This window comes from Petaurus breviceps, unplaced genomic scaffold (assembly GCF_028583685.1).
Source record: "Petaurus breviceps papuanus isolate PSGF00001 unplaced genomic scaffold, PetGlider_PUasm1.0 188, whole genome shotgun sequence".
Lineage (NCBI taxonomy): Eukaryota > Metazoa > Chordata > Mammalia > Diprotodontia > Petauridae > Petaurus > Petaurus breviceps.
This window is the reverse complement of record NW_027185804.1, coordinates 25710762-25729059: the sequence shown is the minus strand read 5'-3', so window position 1 is coordinate 25729059 and position 18298 is coordinate 25710762. Positions and strand designations below refer to the sequence as shown.

Here is an 18298-nt window from a genome sequence, read left to right as displayed (position 1 = left end):
GCTTGACCCTAGGTCTTCCTGACTACAAGGTCAGAGCTCAAAGCACTATACTATGCTGCTTTCAAAATAGAGAAAGTAATCTTTAAACTGCCTATTGCACAGGATTGATAGAGACCAGATGAGATAAAACATAGAGCTATGTAAATGGGTGCCACTATTGATATTATTATTTTGCTTTAGAGAGGGGAAGGTAGGGCAATTGGGGTTAAGTGACTTGCCCAAGGTCTCAGGCTAGTTTTTGTGTCAAGTGTCTCTGAGTCTGAATTTGAACTCAGGTCCTCCTGACCCCAGGGCTGGTGCTCTATTCACTGCACCACTTAGCTGACCCTACTATTGCTATTATTGTGACTAAATTAATTATCCTTCATTGGTCAGAGGCAACAGTGCGTATAGAAGAAAGAGAGCTTAATTTAGAGTCAAGACCTGGGTTTGGACGTTATTAGGGAGGCGATGCGGTACAATGGAAAGATCACTGTTATTCCAGTGAGAGGACCATGATTCAAATCCTGCCAATGGCAGTTACTATCTGTGGGACCTTGGGCAAATGACTTTACATCCCTGAGCCTCAGGTGACTCATCTGAAAATGAGGGGATTGCCCTAGTGACCGAGCTGAAATTTTTGCTGTCTCTAAATCCATGTTCTTCCTCATCTGTTAAAATGAGTTCAGTGGTGTTTACACTACGTTTTTCAAACAGTTAGATGACCTGTAAAGTCCCTCCAGCTTTAAAATCCCATGACCTTAAAATAGCCTCATTTCTCTACTTTAAGGCTTAGTTCCTTATCTTGGGGCAACTAAGTGGTGACATAGATAGGGAACTCAACCTGGAGTCAAGAAGACCTGAGTTCAAATCCAGCCTGAGATACTATCTAGGTGACCCCGAGCATGTCATTTAACCCTGTCTGCCTCAGTTTTCTCATCTGTAAAATGAGCTGGAGAAGGAAATAGCAAACTATTCCAGTGTCTTTGCCAAGAAAACCCCCAAAATGAGGTCACAATGAGACAGACAAGACTGAACAACATTCCTTATCAATAAAATGAAGGAAGTGGATTAGATTATCTCAAAGGTCCCTCCAGGTTCCCTATATTTGTGATCAATCTGAGAGGCTAAGTGAGATTTAGATTCCTGGGGATGAACAGACCCAAAGGCTTAAAGCATGAACCAGGAAGAGTCCTTTCTCAAAGGACACCCCTTTCCTATACTTCCCCATGTTGAGCTAATAGGCCGCTTGGACACCTCTATGATACTGTCCTGTCAGAGAAGGGGCACATTGTATGTTTGCTAGTCAATGTCTGTTTCAGAACTATTCTTCTGCAAATCAGTGCATTTAATTAGTGGCCATGCACCCCTATGTATAAGCCCCTGAAGTTCCTCCAGCTTCCTAAATACAGAAGGTGTAATGCAAGAACCACGGCGTCCAAGGCAGGTGACATGGATGGCTGTAAGTCAAAACAATTTCCATCTGGTGAAAAGAGCACATATTTGGGTTGTGACTTTGGACTTGATTTTGGCCTGTTTCCTCAACTTTGAAATGAGGAGGCTTCACTAGATGCCCTCTAAGGTATCTCCCAGCACTTCTATGGAAAACCACTGACCCCCTACCATCTCTCTGTGTAGGACCACAGGGCCTAGAAGCATGGGGATGGTGGGAAGAGCCCTGAACTTGGGAGGCAGAAGATGGGCTCTAGTCTAGACTCTTCGACTCAACAAGCTGTGCAATTTTAGGTGAACCATTTCCCTTCTCTGGGCCTCAGTTTCTTAATCTGTCAAATGAGGGGGTCAGCATAGATCAGTTCTTAACCTAGGCTCTATGAACTTATACATAGAATATATTCACACATATATACATGTGTGTATACATATGTATTTGATAGCTATTTAAATAACTGCCTCCTTTTATGATCCTATATATACAGTGCCTTTAAAAACATTTTTCTGAAAAGGGGTTCATCAGTTTCACCAGGCTGCCAAAGGGGCCCCCAACACCCAAACAAGGCAAGAACTACTGGCTTCGGTGATCTCTGAGATGCCTTGCAGATAGGACATCCTTGGAGATCAGTGTCCAATTTCTCCAGCCCCCTCATTTAACAGATTAAGAAAGTTGGTCCTCAGAAGTCTCTGGTGACCCTGGTTCTCCATGCTTCTCCTCCGTCCAGCCCCGACTATCTAGACCTCGAAAAGAAAACAAGCAAGCAATCAAGTTAATCATTCCAAACTCTCCCGGACAGAGGCTACACACCACCTTCAGCACCCCTCCACTGCCTGCCTGAGAGTTTAACGGGACCAAGGTCCTCGACTTCTCTTGTGAATTAGAAAAATCACTACTTGGTACCGTAAGTGCCGATTTCCAATCTGCAAACACGCAAAACACTTCGGGAAGGGGAGGACCTACGAGAATGTCAATCAGTCCCCAGGTTCTGGTGGGGAAACTGAGGCTCAGGAAGTGTAAAGGCAACATGAAGCTCACGGGGTTGGAGAGGGATCGAAGGTCTCCCAGGCGCGGAGCGGAGCGGAGCAGGAAGGACTTTTCTAAGGCTCAGCCCCCCAACCCCCGGCCATCTCCGGGCCGGAGGGCACTGGGAGAGCACACACACGAATACACACTGGACAGGGCGTGAGCTCCGCCCCGCCGGCGCAGGGAGCCTCTCGCTCGCTCCGGCTACTTCCCGGCGCCCGCTCCGGAGGCACAATGACCCCCGCCCAGCTGCAGCCCCTCGGCCCCCGTGCCCGCGCCACGGCCGCACACTCACTACCGCGTGCATACACGCGTGCATGCATGCCTGCGTGCGTGCGCCCAGGCCAGGGGAGCAGGAGGAGGAGAGGAGGGTCCGCCCTGCGCGCAGCAGCCCCGAGAGCGCAGCCCGGGAGGAAGGCAGGGGAGGAGAGAGGGAGGACGAGGACAGGCTGGCCGGCTGGCGATCCCGGCCCCAGCCCGCGCAGGCCACGGAAGTTTCCCTCGGCCCCCTCCCGCGGCCGCCCCCAGACTCACTTACCCCCGGCGCTGCTCAGCAGCAGGCACAGCGGCCCCAGCAGCCACATGGCCCGGCCGCCGCGGCTCCCGCTGCTCCCCGGCCGCCGCCGCCTGCCCGCCGGCCTGCAGAGTCCCTGGCCCGGCCCGGCCCGGCCGCCTCCTCCCCCTCCCCCCCCCCTCCCCCCCCTCCCCCCCCCGGGGCCCCCCCCCCCCAGGCCCCCGCCCACCGCGCGGCCCCCCCTCTGGGCCCCGCCCCTTCGGGCCCCGCCTTCCCCTCTGCTCCCCAGCCCCGCCCCGCAAAGTTTAGTGGGAGCTTCCGAGCTGCAGCGGGCAGCACCTCCTTCCCCTCCCCACCCCGCGCCGGGCTCCCCAGAAGGAGTGGGGGGGGGGAGGAGGGGAGCTGGGAAGCATCGCACCCCTGTCTGGATGCTGTAGCTGCTGCCCTTCTTGACTGGCTCCCTCCCTTTCCCAATGGCGCCCTGAGACTCCTTCCCTCGTTCTTTGTTCCCCTTCTCTCCGGTCTCCTTGCCCTATTTGCTGCCTCTCGCCCTTTCCTCTCTTCCCATTCTCTCCCGTCTTTCTCCTTTCCCTCCTAGGTTCCCTACAGGCTCATTCTATACACTAACCTCTCCCCGCCCCACCCCCCTCCCGCCCCCACCCCCCCCGCAAATAACAACAATTCTACACACACACACACACACACCCCAGTCAGCTCTGAAGCCTGCCCTGTTCACTTTCAGTGAGAGTAGGAGTCCCGAAAACAAACAGAATACGCGTGGATTGTCAGGTAGGTAGTGTGCTGGGCTAGGAGCTGGATAAAAGCAATCCGCCCCGCCAGGACCCGCCTCTCCACACTTGCCCAGGTCTTCCGATGTCTGCAATGAAGGCAGTTCGGGTTTACCTAGCTCTGGGGCGGCTTCCTTCCTAGAAAGGCTCTGGTGCCTTGCTTGATCCCTGCCCCCATCCTAATCCCGATGTTAGCGCTCTGCTCCTTGAAAATTACTTGGCATAACTTTTAGTTTACTTAATATTGACTTATCCGTGCATGGGGTGTATCTCTTCACCCCGCCCCCCCCATAAAAACGTGCCCCTTGAACGCAGGGACTGTTGAACTTTTCTCGGTCTTTGCACCCTAGGTGGCAAATTCAAATGCTCAAATGGAAATGAACTCTTCATATTTTTAGATGTCCGGGCAGCTATTGTCCCTGTTTGGTTTAGTTAGTATGGTTTAGTTACTAGATAGGGCATTGGCCTCAAATCAGAAACACCTGCGTTCAAATCCTCCCTCATACATTTACTATGTAAACTAGGGCATTTCTTCTGTGCCTCAGTTTCCTCAACTGTCAAATGAGGCCTTTGCTCCCAAAGTTCCTACCAGCTCTAAATCTATGATCTTATGAAAATTCACCACAGCGGGTCGGCCTTGAAGGCCTTCTTTGCTTTCTCTCCACATCCTAAGGATTGGAGTAAACCTGGCATCCCTTATCCTTGCTGCTTGGCTAACTCATTTTCTCTTCCCATCATACATTTCCATAAATGTAACTTTTACTCCTGTTCTTTGAAGTCTCTAGTTGGTTACGAGCTGTACCCCTCATGGGTCTGCTATTGCCCATGTACTGTTATTGTATGTTTTTTTTTCAGTTCTTTGTAGACTTTTGTGCTCCATGTTTTAATTATACCACACTAGTAAAATACAGGTGTTCAAAAGATAGACCTTTATTTCCCAGGAGAAACTTGAGTCCATTTGCATTTTTCCATAGACAATCCAGCTCACTCTCTCCCTCCTTTTTAATTCTAGACCCAGATCATTGTCCATTTGAAGTGTTTGTCCCAGATAGTAAGTAAATAATACAGCCGCATGCCCAGGGGCATACAAGGACAGAACTAGGACCATAAACAGAAGAAAAAAGAAAGTATCTATGCAAATTTTTAAATTACACTATTGCCTAGATGGGCAATCAATATTCTCTATTCATTCAGATTGCACTCGGACATGGTTGGATCAACTCACAAATCCACCAACAATGAATTAATGTCCCAATTTTTCCACATCCTTTCAGACATTTGTTGTTTTCCCCTTCTATAATTTTAGCCAATCTGATAGGTAGAAAATGATATTTTGAGCTTGTTTTAATTTGCATTTCTCTAATCAATAATGACTCAGAGCATCTTTATATGACTATAAATTGTTTTGATTTCTTCATCGGAAAACTGCCTGTTCATAGTCTGTGACCATTTATCATTTGGGGAATGACTCTTATACTTAATTGACAAAGGTCAAATTTTTTTGAGCGCTTACAGTCTCCTTTAGGAGGTTCCACAATGTTCCATTGATGTAAGTAAGACAATATTATCTGTAAGCAGGAGTGTCTGGTTGGACTTATCAAGTTGGACTTGCCCCTGGACCTTTTTCATCCCAGTGGCTAATGCTTGTTTGTTAACTTCCTTCAAACTGACAACTACCAAACTATGTGCCTGCCTTCCCATCCATATTAAATCTTTGTGAGACTTATCAAGGACATCTTCAGTAATGGTATTAATGCCAAGTTCACAGTGATAGTCTACAATGGATCATATTTTACTGTCATGCAGTTGACTGGAAGAAGTTAAGACTATGAGATCCCATTGTGTTTCATAATTTTGAAGGGAGAATAAGAATTAAAATGTATAACCTCGAAGCATATGTAAATGGGTCTCATACAGATCTGTATAAATGGGAAAGTAGATTGTTGTTAAAGTTCTCATAAAACATTTTTACTGTTTTGCTTTGATTTCAACCATGGAAGACAATAGAGCTACCACAATTTGATTCTAAAATCACAGAACTGGATGTGCTTACTGAGAAGGCAGGAATGGCACTTAAAAGAACAAAGACAGGAAAAGCAGCCAGACTGAACCAAGTATACACAGAAAAGATCTGTGCCGGGGGTGACACAATTGTGAGATTCACAAGGTATTGACAGGAAGGGAAGGTGTAAAAACAAATCTGGGACCTTGTTCCTACAGAAAATAAAGTTGGTGGAGGAAAGTTTCACATGGCTGGCACCTACTGAATATTTCCTGAATTTTTTTTTTTAAAGAAACATTGTCTGCCCTCAAGGAACTTCCATTACTGGAAGAATCCAATTTGAGTATTTTATCTCCACTCTTTATATCTATGTCATGATTTGTAAACCTTAAAGATCCATAGATACTGGGAACATTTATTGTGTTCCTACTGATGAATCAGATCAGCCCCTGCCCTCAAGAAGCTTATTATCAATTTTATATATATTTTTTTAATAGTTTGAAGAGAGAAAACAAAGATCAGGACTCGTCTGGCCTAGTAGGAGAATCTGTGTATGTGCATTGTTATTTTGACTCTCTCTTCTTCATTTTTTACCCTTTCATACATGCTTCCCCCTATTTCTCTGAATTCTTCCTGTTGGTCATTACTTACATGTATACATCTTAGTTTGGTCATTACCCAACCAATGGACACATATTTTATTTCCAGCTTTTTATTAACACAGAGAATGCTGCTATGGACTTTCCTTGCCATTTCCATGGATCCCTCTGAGATCTCTGGATCAAAGGGTACACATAAGGTAGAATACATAAGGTAGAAACTTTAGTGGAAAAACACTTATCTCTCGTTTTATGTCATAAACTTGTGTGCCCAAAAAAGTTTTCTGGTATGTGTAATTATTGCTGAGAAAAATGCTGAGCACAAATATTCTACTAGCTGAAAATTAAAGTCAGCTCCGAGCTGCTAAATATATATGTGTGTGTGTATGTGTGTATATGTGTATATACACACACGAGTGTATGTATATATGTATGCATGTATATATAAATATATATGATACATAGAAAGATAAGTAGTCACACTAATCCACAGAGAAATACTGTGTCAGACAAGCAGAATCCTTGTAATTCATGTTTAATACAGTCACCAGCTTGCTGGAGAGAAATGCACTGACTTTTATTAATGAATCATTTGTGTCACCCAAAGCATGAATGTATTTTTTTACTTATTTTAAAAAGTGTGCCGTTTATTATTTATTTGAATGCTTTGCTTTTATTGCCACTTGAATAGAGTTGCCTGACTCTTTAAAAGGGTGATTTTTCATGGAGGATGAAGCTGAGAAACAAGGATGATGTCAAAGGGAAATGAACTTGACTTACATGGTGAAGCACTGGAGAGACAACTATGGCTTTCTAGTCATTAAGACCTGGAAACAAATGCTAACTCTGATACATGCCATGGCACCATGGACAAGGCACTTGACTTCTCAGTGCACCCCTCTCCTCCCCAATAATTCTCTCAAGACTACAAACACAGGAGAGTTGCTTATCTGGATTGTCAGCTAGAACTTCTGCACAAGGTCTTCCCCAACACTGATGAACTCAGAAATGCAGACCCTCCCACTCCCCATAATGTGTGAATATTATGGCCACAAATTCTGGATTTCCCAGATACTCTGTTCCATTGTCTTCATAAACCAAATGACCAAGAGAAATGCTATATTAGACCACCATATCCCTATTTGTGCGTTCAGAAAAAATGTTCATTGTAGGTTGACACAGACTTTATTTTAGATAATTTTTATCAGGGTAGTATTTTCCCCTCAATTGGGGAGTGTATGTGTGAGGGGGGGGGGAATCTCATAATAACAACAGCTATATTTATTAATAGATCAAACATTTATTAAACTAAGACTTAGAACCTCTCACTCAAGAATCTTACAGCCTAGACAGTGAGATAACTATTATACATAAGAATAATAAAGAATTACAAAGCAAAGTACTCTCTATGTGGTTGTATTGTATGTTAAATATATTCACTTACCATATATCTATCTTCTTATATCTATATGTTGGGAATCCTAACATCAGCACATAGGCACACAGTAGGCACTTAATAAATGCTCATTGATTGATCAATCCATTGTTTCATGGGTTGGTCCTTCTTCCTTCCATGTGGATGTCCACACCTCTATAACTTGATATATGGCCTTGAGAATGGCAGGGGATCGAGAATAAATTACTCTTTTTTAGCACCTTTAACAGGTGGTCATCCAATATAAGGAGCAATCCATTACCTCTTTAGGCAATCCATTCCATTTGTTGATAAGTCTAATGGTTAGGAAAATTTTTTTAAATTATTTTATTAACCAAATCACTGTCTTCCCTACAACTTTCTCCCATTGCTTCAGGTTCTTCCTTCAGTGGCCAACCTGAACAAGACAAATCCTTCTTTGACAAGGCAACTCTTATAAGACCGTAGACTTAGCACTGGAAAGGACCCCAAAGGCACTCCAATACAACCCCCTTTAATTTTATAGATAAGGAAACTGAGGCTCAGAAAGATGACTTGTCTGAAGTCACACAGGAAATAAGTGGTGGGGGCAGGGTTTGAACCCAGGTCTACCTCCTCCAGAGACAGGGCTCATTGATCTATACCAGACAATTACTCTGAATCTGAGTTCTGTTAGTGTGGCCTTCAAGAATCTAGGTCACACCCACATCAAAAGGAAACATTGGTAGAAGACTTTCAGGAAGGTTAAGTCTGTCATTAAAAAAAAAAAATTTTTATAGAAAATGTTTTCCCTGGAAAGTATAAACATGGTCTTTGGGGATTTCTTGGCTATATTTTCTTATAAGCATAGTGTAATGTACTAGCATATCCTGTGTCAATTGATCCCAAACAATGGAATTCCTTACTGATGTCAGAGCGTTAAAGCAGTTTCTGGAAGGGGGAAATACCAAGTATGGAGATATTCCTGAACTGAACCTGTTAAAGAGAAAAGGAAGACCTCTCAAACAATGATAATTTCCTGAAACAAGCAGGGGCATTATGAGACGGTGCCACAGTATGGGAGAGCTATATTAAACTGTGCCCTTTTAGTATTATTTTGTTAGAAATTCACTTAACTGTACTTGTTTTATCTGTTTAAATTAATTTCATAATTATAAAGAATTTGTTTTTCCCCTTACCCATATTAAAAAAAAAAAGAAAAAAACCTTCTAACAAATATGTCTAGTGAAACAAAATAAAATCTTCCATTGGCCATGTCCAAAAATGCGTCACTCATTTTTCATGGGAGTGGGAGTGTTCTTCATCATTAGGCCTCTGTAATAACTGCTGGTCATTGCATTGATCAGAATTCTTAACTCTCAAAATTGTTTGGTTTTACAATGTTGTTGTTATACTGTAAATGATTCTGGTTTTGTCCCCTTCACTTTACTTCAATTCATACAAGTATTGTGAAGATTCTCTGAAACCATTTCTTTCATCATTCCCTATAGTATGGGAGGCTTACGTAATATTCACAAACCATAACTTGTCCAGCCATTTGCCAACTGAGGGGCACCCCTTTAGTTTTCTGTTCTCTGCTACCACAACAAGAGTTGCTATAAATATTTTCATATGAATAGGACCTTTCCCTCTTTCTTTGTTCTCTTTGGGGTGTAGATCTAACAGTGGTATCACTGGGTCAACTTGCCATTCATTATTATTATTAGGGTCAAACAAGAACCATGTTCAAATGGTCCTTGGAGAAAATCTGGGAAAGCATGAGCCAAAGACCGCGATTTGTGGGTTGCTCTCAAGATGGAACCTAGTCCATGTAAATCCAGTATGGAGTTCCAGATCACAAATTATAATAACAACAACAGTAATATATTAATAATATAATGAATCAGTTTGTTTCTTTCTGGTCATGTGAGTAAGAAGATGGTGGACTAGGCATTTTCTCTAGTCCCCATCACCTCTCAAACCCCTCCAAACAGAAATTATGTTCCAAAGATAAAGCAACTTCAGTTGCTTCTATGGTCTAGGACATCCAAAATAAAAATACGATTTAAAAATAACCCCAAACTTAGGAACTGATGCTCACTGACCCTGAGCTCACTTGGCACCCATCTTTCATGTCCAGCAATGAAGCCATGTCAGAAGACCCAAGGGCACAACAGGAGCTTACATAAAAACCTACCCCTGCATCCCATTTCCCCCTTCCTCTTTTCAGTGCCAGAGAGACCCTGGCTCCAGACTATAAAAGTTTGTTTGGGTCCCAACAGCCAGCTTGGCCGTAGTCATTCAGGAGCAAAAGCTGCCAGGGTCTTTAACCTGGAAACACCAGTGCTGCAAAGCTCTAAACTGCCAATTTTGGGGAAAGGAGACTCTCAGTCACCAGTGCCAGCAGGCCCTGAACTACCAGTGCTAGGCAAGAGAACTAAGGAACAAAGGATTGCCCAAGTAGGACATCCTACATGTGAGGAGCTGTATAGCACTCCACCAAACCAGTGAGTGGGAAAAAGTGTAGTATCTAACTGGGGGCAGTTCTGATCATTCAAAAATTATTTGGGGCAGAGACCTAAGCTGATGAACCATGAATTGCCAAGTGAGAATGTAGGCTGAGATTCAACCCCCAAGGAAACTACAGTCAGAGGGGAAAGGGTCAGAAAGTGAGCAATAAGGAAAATAGGAGGTGGAGAGACTGAAAGTACCAAAGATTTCAGGAAGAAGAAATCTCAAAGATCTTGAATATAAACACATAAGTCAGCAGGAAAAATAGAAACAGAAAGAAATATGGCCTCCATATCTAACACGTGTTCAAGCCTCTATTAATAATGAAAAATGAAGGGCATGATCCAATATTTGATGAGACAGAGGATGCGTGGAAGTTGAGGAGGACATAGAACCACAACACACTGTTTCTGAGTAATTTAAAATATAAATGAGAATTATGAGAGCAGAATTTATGGTCTGCACAGGAAAAATAATGAGCAAAATAGAAACACTTGAATCTGCAATGGCTAGCCTCACCAAAAAGAGAACAATAGATTGGGAATGCAAATTGTTTTGTTTTTCATCCTTCATTCTTGAAGAGGACCAATGACATCAGGAGGGAGATATGTTGACTTGCAAGTGAATTGGATTTAAGTGAGGCAGAGTGGGAATTCAAATGCACAGAAGTGAAGTACAACCTAGAAGATTAGAAACAAAAAAACAGAAACATTGAAAGAAAATATGTTTGCTATGCAAACAAAACAAATGGGTCTTGAAGACAGGATGCATCAAGACAACCTCAGTGTGATAGTTCTCTGAGAAGAACATGTCAGGACAAAAAAAAAATCTTAACACGATAAAGAAAGAAATACTAGAAAAGAACTGCCCAGAACTTCTGAACATTGAAAATGAAATCCCAATTGAAGGATTCACGGATTGCCTCCGGAAAACAATCAAGGATGCAAACTTCAAGACACATAGTGGTTAAATTTAAAAATTCAATTCATAAACAAGTTCCTCAAAGCCACCAGAAGAAAGACTGTCAAGTAGAAAGGAAATAACAAAACCACCCTGCACTCACTAGAAAAAGGAAGAGAGAATGGAATGATATGTTCTGAAGAGTACTGGAGTTCAGAATGTAGCTCAAGGTGACCCATCCTGAAAAAGAGAACTTAACTATACAAAACAAAAGATAGATTTCAACAAAAAAGAAGAGTTTGGAATATTTTTAGAAAGAAAACCAGAACTGAAGAGATTATTTGCTTCAGAATCCCAAGAGGAGTAGATAAATGCAGGCAATAGCAGCAGAGTGATGACACCAGTAAGATACTTTATAAAATTACACAAGGACAGGGTGATGGAGGAAATGTGGTAGAGGTAACAGTGAAGAGGCAGACGGGAGACTTTATGGATGGAACCTGGTAATGCTTTGCCTACAGGTGGGGACTATGTTATAACCTGGGAGGGTAAAAGAAAGAAGTGAGGGGAACAGAGGAATAGAGAGGAATGGATGGTGCTCTGGAATCAAATCAGGGGCTAGCCATGAAGGGAAGTTAACCTCTGTGGTCTCAGAAAAAGAAGAATCTACAGCAGAGTGGGTAAGGAGTAGCAGTAAAAGACTGAAAAAGGAAGGAAAGAGAAAAGGGCTCACTTTGGAGGTGGGACAGAGTTCCTCAGATGAATGCTCCTATAGGTAAAGTGAGTTGATTGATTGTCTTATGCTGGATGAGACCTGGAGGATTTGGTGCATGAAAATTCCACTTGTTCTAGGAAAGGGAGGGAAGGTGGAACCCCTGAAGGCATTGGGCACATGAAGGAGTGGGAATGCATGGACACAGGGAGATTTCCAGGCTAATATAGAATAATGAACCATTTAAATTATGTTAATTATCAGCATTAATAATATGGTAACATGTAGTAGTAATAATAATAGTTGTTTTAAGTACAAAGAACCAGTATGTTGGTGTAGTATACAGAAAGATGGACTGGGAAATAGGAAAACCTGGGTTTAAGTCATGTCTAAGTGTGGTCTAGTGAATAGGATGATGGGCTTGGAGTCAGAAAGACCTTGGTTTGAATCCTGTTTCAGTTACTCAGTAACCACACCTTCAAGTCCTAAATCTATGCTATTATGACACATACTGGTTGTGTGACCCTGGACAGATCACCTAACCTCTCAGTATCCTGGGCAAATATCCAAGATGACAAATGACAGAGAAAGTTCCAACCTGCACTGGTTGATGGTGTCTTCTACCCTAAGATTTCCCTCTACCAGTGAAATTACAGATCCTCTCCCTGTGCCCTATCATCACTACCTTTGAATGATCCTTCTGGATGTTAGTTTCTCTTTCCCTACTAAAATTATTCGACATCAAGCGATCCACCAACAAACTTACTAAATATCTATTTTTATGCCAGCCACTGCATTGGATGTTGAAGGTACAGATACAAAAATGAAACGGCTCTTGTTCTCAAGGAGCTTACATTCCCCTTGTGAGATTTAGCATGTGATATATCACAAATAAATAAATACAGCATACATGCAAAATAAACACAAAGTGAGCTTTTTAAATCTAGGGAAATAAGGAAGAAGTGGCTCTTGAGCTAAGCCTGGGAAGGAGCTCAGGGCTCCAAAAGGCAAAGGTGAAGAGGGGAAATGGATGGAACATGGTGTATGAAGTGGGTGGCTGGTGGCCACCAAGTAGCCCAATTTGGCTGAAATTAGAGTAGATGAGAAGGTCACAGGACCATAAATACAGAGCTAGATGGCATCTCTGGGGCCAATCCCTTCTTATTACATATGAGGGAACTGAGACCCAAGAAATTAAATGCCTTACCCAAAGTACTACAGGTAGTAAAGACTGGAGGTAGAATTTGAACCCAGGTTCTTTAAATCCAAAGTCATTACTCTTTCTAATGTATCTCACTACCTCCTAAAGGAGTATTTTGGAGTCAGCCAGGAAATATAGGTGGGAGCCAGAATGTGACCTCTAGGAGTAATTATTTGTATTTACTTATTTGCTCTCCTACCATGTGAACGAACTTGGGCAAGTCAGATAACCTCTGTGGGCCTCAGTTTCCTCATTTTTTCCAGTTTTTAAAAACATTTTTATTTTAAGTTTTGAGTTCCAAATTCTGTCCCTCCCTGCCCTTCCCCCTCCCTGAGATAGTAAGCAATCAGATATAGGTTGTTTGTGTGTAATTATGTAAAACATTTTCATATTAGTCATTTTGTACAAGAAGACTCAAATAAAAGAAGAAATTAAAGAAATTAAAAATAGCATGCTTCAGTCTGTATTCAATCAATATCAGTTCTTTCTCTGGGGGCAGATTGTGTGCTTCATCATTAGTCCTATGGGACTGTCTCAGATCATTTTATTGCTGAGAATAGCTAAGTCATTTACAATTCTTCATCCAACAATATTGCTGTTCATGGGTATAGCATTCTCCTGGTTCTGTTTACTTTATTGTACATCAGTTCATATGAGTCTTCCCAGGTTTCTGTGAAATCATCCTGCTTGTCATCACTTATAGCACAATAATATTCCATTAAAATTATATACCACAGCCTGTTTAACCATTCCCCAGATGATGAACATCCTTTGATTTCCAACTCTTAGTCACGACAAATGGAGCTTTTATAAATATTTTGTACCAATAAGTCATTTCTCCCTTTTTAGGGTGTCTTTGGGATATAAACATAGCAGAGGTATTGCTGGATCAAATGGTATGCAGAGTTTTATAGACCTTTAGGCATATTCCAAATTGCTCTCCAGAATGTTTGGATTGGTTCACAATTCCACCAACAATGCATTAGTGTTCCAGTTTTTCCACATGCCCTCCAACATCCAACATTTTATTAGCCACTCTGATAGGTGTGAGGAGGTACCTCTGAGTTGTTTTAAAATGTATTTCAGTGATCAATAATGATTTAGAACATTTTTTTCATATGATTTTAGATAGCTTTGATTTCTTTGTATGAAAATTGCCTTTGATCATTTATCAGTTGGGGAATGACTTGTAAATTTGACTAAGTTCTCTATATATTTGAGAAATAATGTCTTTATTAGAGATACTTGTTGCAAAATCTCCCCCTCCCAGTTTTCTGCTTTCCTTATAACTTTGGTTGCATTGGTTTTGTTAGTGCAAAAACTTTTAAATTTCATATAATTAAAATAATGTTTTACATTTTGTAATACTCTTATCTTCTTTGATCCTAAATTCTTTCCTTATCTACAAATCTGACAGATAAAGTGTTCTATATTCTCTTAATTTGCTCATGGTATCATCCTTTATGTGTAAATCATGTACCCATTTTGACCTTATCTTGGTATTTGGAGTGAGATGTTGGTCTATACCTTGTTTGTGCCATACTATTTTCCAGTTTTCCCAGCAGTTTTTATAAAATAATGAGTTTTTATTCCAAAAGTTTAGGTCTTTGGATTTATAACATACTAGATAACTATGATCATTTGCTATAATGTAAATTGTACCTAATTGTAATGGAAATGCAAATTTAAAGATCTTCCCTGCCCCTAGGCCCTTTGATAGGCTTAAGAGAGTCTGAGAACCTTTCTTGATTTGAAAATGTACTCTGCCTCCTAATAGGCTGAATGTGGTCACATAGAGCCTGTGGCAGAAGGCTTGGGCCCACACCTTGATGCTGTGTGATTGGGTAGTGGGTCAAGAGGGTGGTTACATTCTCTGACCCAGGAGAAGGCTATATAATCCTTGATGTGAGGCTTTACTTTGGGGCTCACTTTGAGAAGTGTTCTGTGATTTGATCAGATGAGACTATGGGAAGCAGTTGTTGAGAGCCCCCCGGCTTTGAAAAACCCAGATGTTGATGGTAACTATGATTTGGTATGGATGTAATGGTTAGACAGTTTGGAAACCTGTCTGCTTGATCTGTTTCTCTGTCTTGATAATTCTTACTGTATACTCTGAAGTTCGGGGTGCTGACCTTTTCCCCCTGAACTAGGTAAACGATATATATATTTGACTGATTAAAGTAAGTTCGTTAACCAATTTTGAGTTGCTTTCCTTTAGCAAAGCAGATCTAAGAACCTGTATTGGCAGCCACCCTGGGGATGCTGGGGTGCTTGCTTCTACACTAATCTATTCCACTGAACCAACACTCTATTTCTTAGCCAATACCAGATTATTTTGATTATTACCTCTTTAAAATACAGTTTGAGATCTAGTATGGCTAGACCATCTTCCTTTGCATTTTTTTCATTGATTCCCTTGATATCCTTGAGCTTTTGTTTTTCCAGATGCATTTTGTTATTATTTTTTCTAGCTCTATAAAATAATTTTTTGATAGTTTGATTGATGTGACATTCAATAGATAGATTAATTCAGGCAGGATTGTTATTTTTACTGTATTTACTGTATTGCTACCCATGAGCAATTACATTTTTCCAATTGTTTACATTTGACTTAATTTGTGTGAGAAGTGTTTATAGTTGTGTTCATATAGTTCCTGGGTTTTTCTTGGCAGACAGACTTCCAAGTATTTGATGCTCTCTATAGTAACTTTAAATGTAATTTCTCTTTCTATCTCTTGTTTTGGGGCTTTGTTAGTAATATATAGAAATGCTGATGATTTATGTGGGTTTATTTTATATCCTGCAACTTTTCTAAAGTTCTTAGTAATTTCATATAGTTATTTAGTTGATTCTCTAGGATTTTCTAAGTATATCATCATATCATCTGTAAAGAGTGATGGTTTTGTTTCCTCATCGCCTATTCTAATTCCTTTAATGTCTTTTTCTTCTCTTATTGCTATAGCTTACATTTCTAGTACTATATTAAATAACAGAGGTGATAATGGGTATCCTTGTTTCACCCCTGATTGTTTTGGGGAGGCTTCTAGTTTATTCCCATTAGAGAAAATGCTTGCTGATGGCTTTAGATAAATATTATTTATCATTTTATGGTAAGCTACATTTATTTCTGTTTTTTTTTTAATGAAAATGGGTGCTATATTTTGTCAGAGGCTTTTTCTGCATCTGTTGAGATAATCATAGGACTTCTATTAATTTTATTATTGATATGGTCAATTATGCTAATGGTTTTCCTAATATTGAATCAGTCTTGGATTCCTGGTGTAAATCCCACTTGGTCATAATGTATGATCCTTGTCATATATTGCTCTAATCTTTTTGCTAGTATTTTATTTAAAATTTTTGTTCAATACTCATTAGGTAATTAGTCTACAATTTTCTTTCTCTCTCTTGGCTATTACTAGTTTGGGTATCATTACCACATTTGTGTCATAAAAGGAATTTGGGAAAACTTCTTTACCTATTTTTCCAAATACCTTATATAGTGTTGCAATTAATTTTTCTTTAAATGTGTGGTAGAATTTGCTTGTGAATCCATCTTGTCCTGCGGAGTTTTTTATAGGAAGTTCATTGACAACTTGTTCAATTTCCTTTTTTAAGACTGGGTTATTTAAGTATCTTATTTCTTTTTCTAGAAATCTGGTTAATTTATATTTTTATAATCATCCATTTCATTTAGATTGTCAGATTTATTGGTATATAATTGGGCAAAATAGCTCCTAATACTTGTCTTAATTTCTTCTTCATTGGTGGTGAATTCACTTCTTTTATTGGTGATACTAGTAATTTGGTTTTTTCCCTTTCCTTTTTAAAATCAAATTAACCAATGATTTATCTATTTTATTGTGTTTTTTTTTAAACCAGCTTCTGGTTTTATTTATTAGTTCAATGGTTTTCTTACTTTCAATTATATTAATCTCTCCTTTCATTTTCAGGATTTCCAATTTGGTGTTTAATTGGGGATTTTTAATTTGTTCTTTTTCTGGTTTTTTTTTTTACTTGCATGCCCAATTCTTTGATTTGCTTTTGATCTGTTTTTTTATGTAAGCAATTACAAATACAAATTTTTCCCTAAATACTGCTTTGACTGCATCCCATAAATTTTTGTATGTTGTCTCATTGTTATCATTTTCTTTAATTAAATTATTGATTGTTTCTATAATTTGTTCTTTGACCCACTTGTTTTTAAGGATTAATTTTCAGTTAATTTTATTCTCTCTTTCTACTGTCCATTATTGAGTGTAATTTTTATTGCATTATGATCTGAAAAGGATGTGTTTACTATTTCTGCTTTTCTGCATTTGGTTGTGAGGTTTTTATGTCCTAATATATGATCACTTTTTGTGTAGATGCCATATGTTTCTGAGAAAAAGTTATATTCCTTTCTATTTCCATTCCATTTTCTCCAGAGATCTATATCTAACTATTTCAGAATTTTATTCACCTCCTTAACTTCTTTCTTGTTTATTTTTTATTAGATTTATCTAGTTCTGAGAGGGGAAAGTTGAGGTCCCCCACTAGTATAGTTTTATCATCAATTTCCTCCTATAACTCATTTCACTTCTACTTCAGAAATTTAGATTATATACTATTGGGTGTGTGTGTGTGTGTGTGTGTGTGTGTGTGTGTGTGTGTATATGGTTTATATAACTTCATTGTTTATGGTACTTTTCAGCAGGATATAGTTTCCTTCTTTACTCTTTTAATTAGATGTATTTTTGCTTTGTTTTTTTTTTCTGAGATCATGTTTGCTACTCCTGATTTCTTTGCTTCGGCTGAAGCATGATAGATTCTGCTCCCACCCCTGGCCTTTACCCTGTGTGTATCTCCCTGCTTCAAATGTGTTTCTTCTAAACAACATATTGTGGGATTCTGGTTTTTAATCCATTCTGCTATCCACTTTGACTTTATGGTTTAGTTGATCCCATTCATATTTATAGTCATGATAATAGATATGATAGATAATAGATATGATTTCCCTCCACTATATATTTTGCTTGTTTATCCCCCTCTCTGTCTTACCCCCTGCCCTTTCCCTCCTCATAAGTCATTCATTCCTGATCACTGCCTTCCTCAGCATATCCATCTCTTTTATCAATCCTCCTTCCCCTTTCTCTTATCTCCATCCCTTTTTACTTCCATATAGGGTAAGATAGATTTCTATAACCAAATGAGTGTGTATGTTATTCCCCCTTTGAGCCAGTT

The 18298-nt window shown here is 40.2% G+C and overlaps 1 protein-coding gene and 1 long non-coding RNA gene across 3 annotated transcripts in view; one reads left to right on the top strand and one right to left on the bottom strand.

Moving 5' to 3' along the window:
* LDLRAD3 (low density lipoprotein receptor class A domain containing 3) overlaps positions 1-3134 on the bottom strand; it is a 272832-nt gene extending 269698 nt beyond the window's left edge. Inside the window, exon 1 of one of the 2 annotated variants that reach the window (XM_069091439.1) lies at positions 2994-3134. In XM_069091439.1, coding sequence (XP_068947540.1) covers positions 2994-3039 — 46 coding nt within the window. In that variant the 5' untranslated portion in view covers positions 3040-3134. The remainder of the gene's footprint in view (positions 1-2993) is intronic. The other variant, XM_069091435.1, reaches the window with a different exon arrangement.
* Positions 3135-3593: 459 nt separating this feature from the next.
* Positions 3594-18298, top strand: part of LOC138163425 (uncharacterized) — a 44672-nt gene continuing 29967 nt past the window's right edge. The window contains exon 1 of the long non-coding RNA XR_011168881.1: positions 3594-3758. This is a non-coding gene — a long non-coding RNA (uncharacterized lncRNA). The remainder of the gene's footprint in view (positions 3759-18298) is intronic.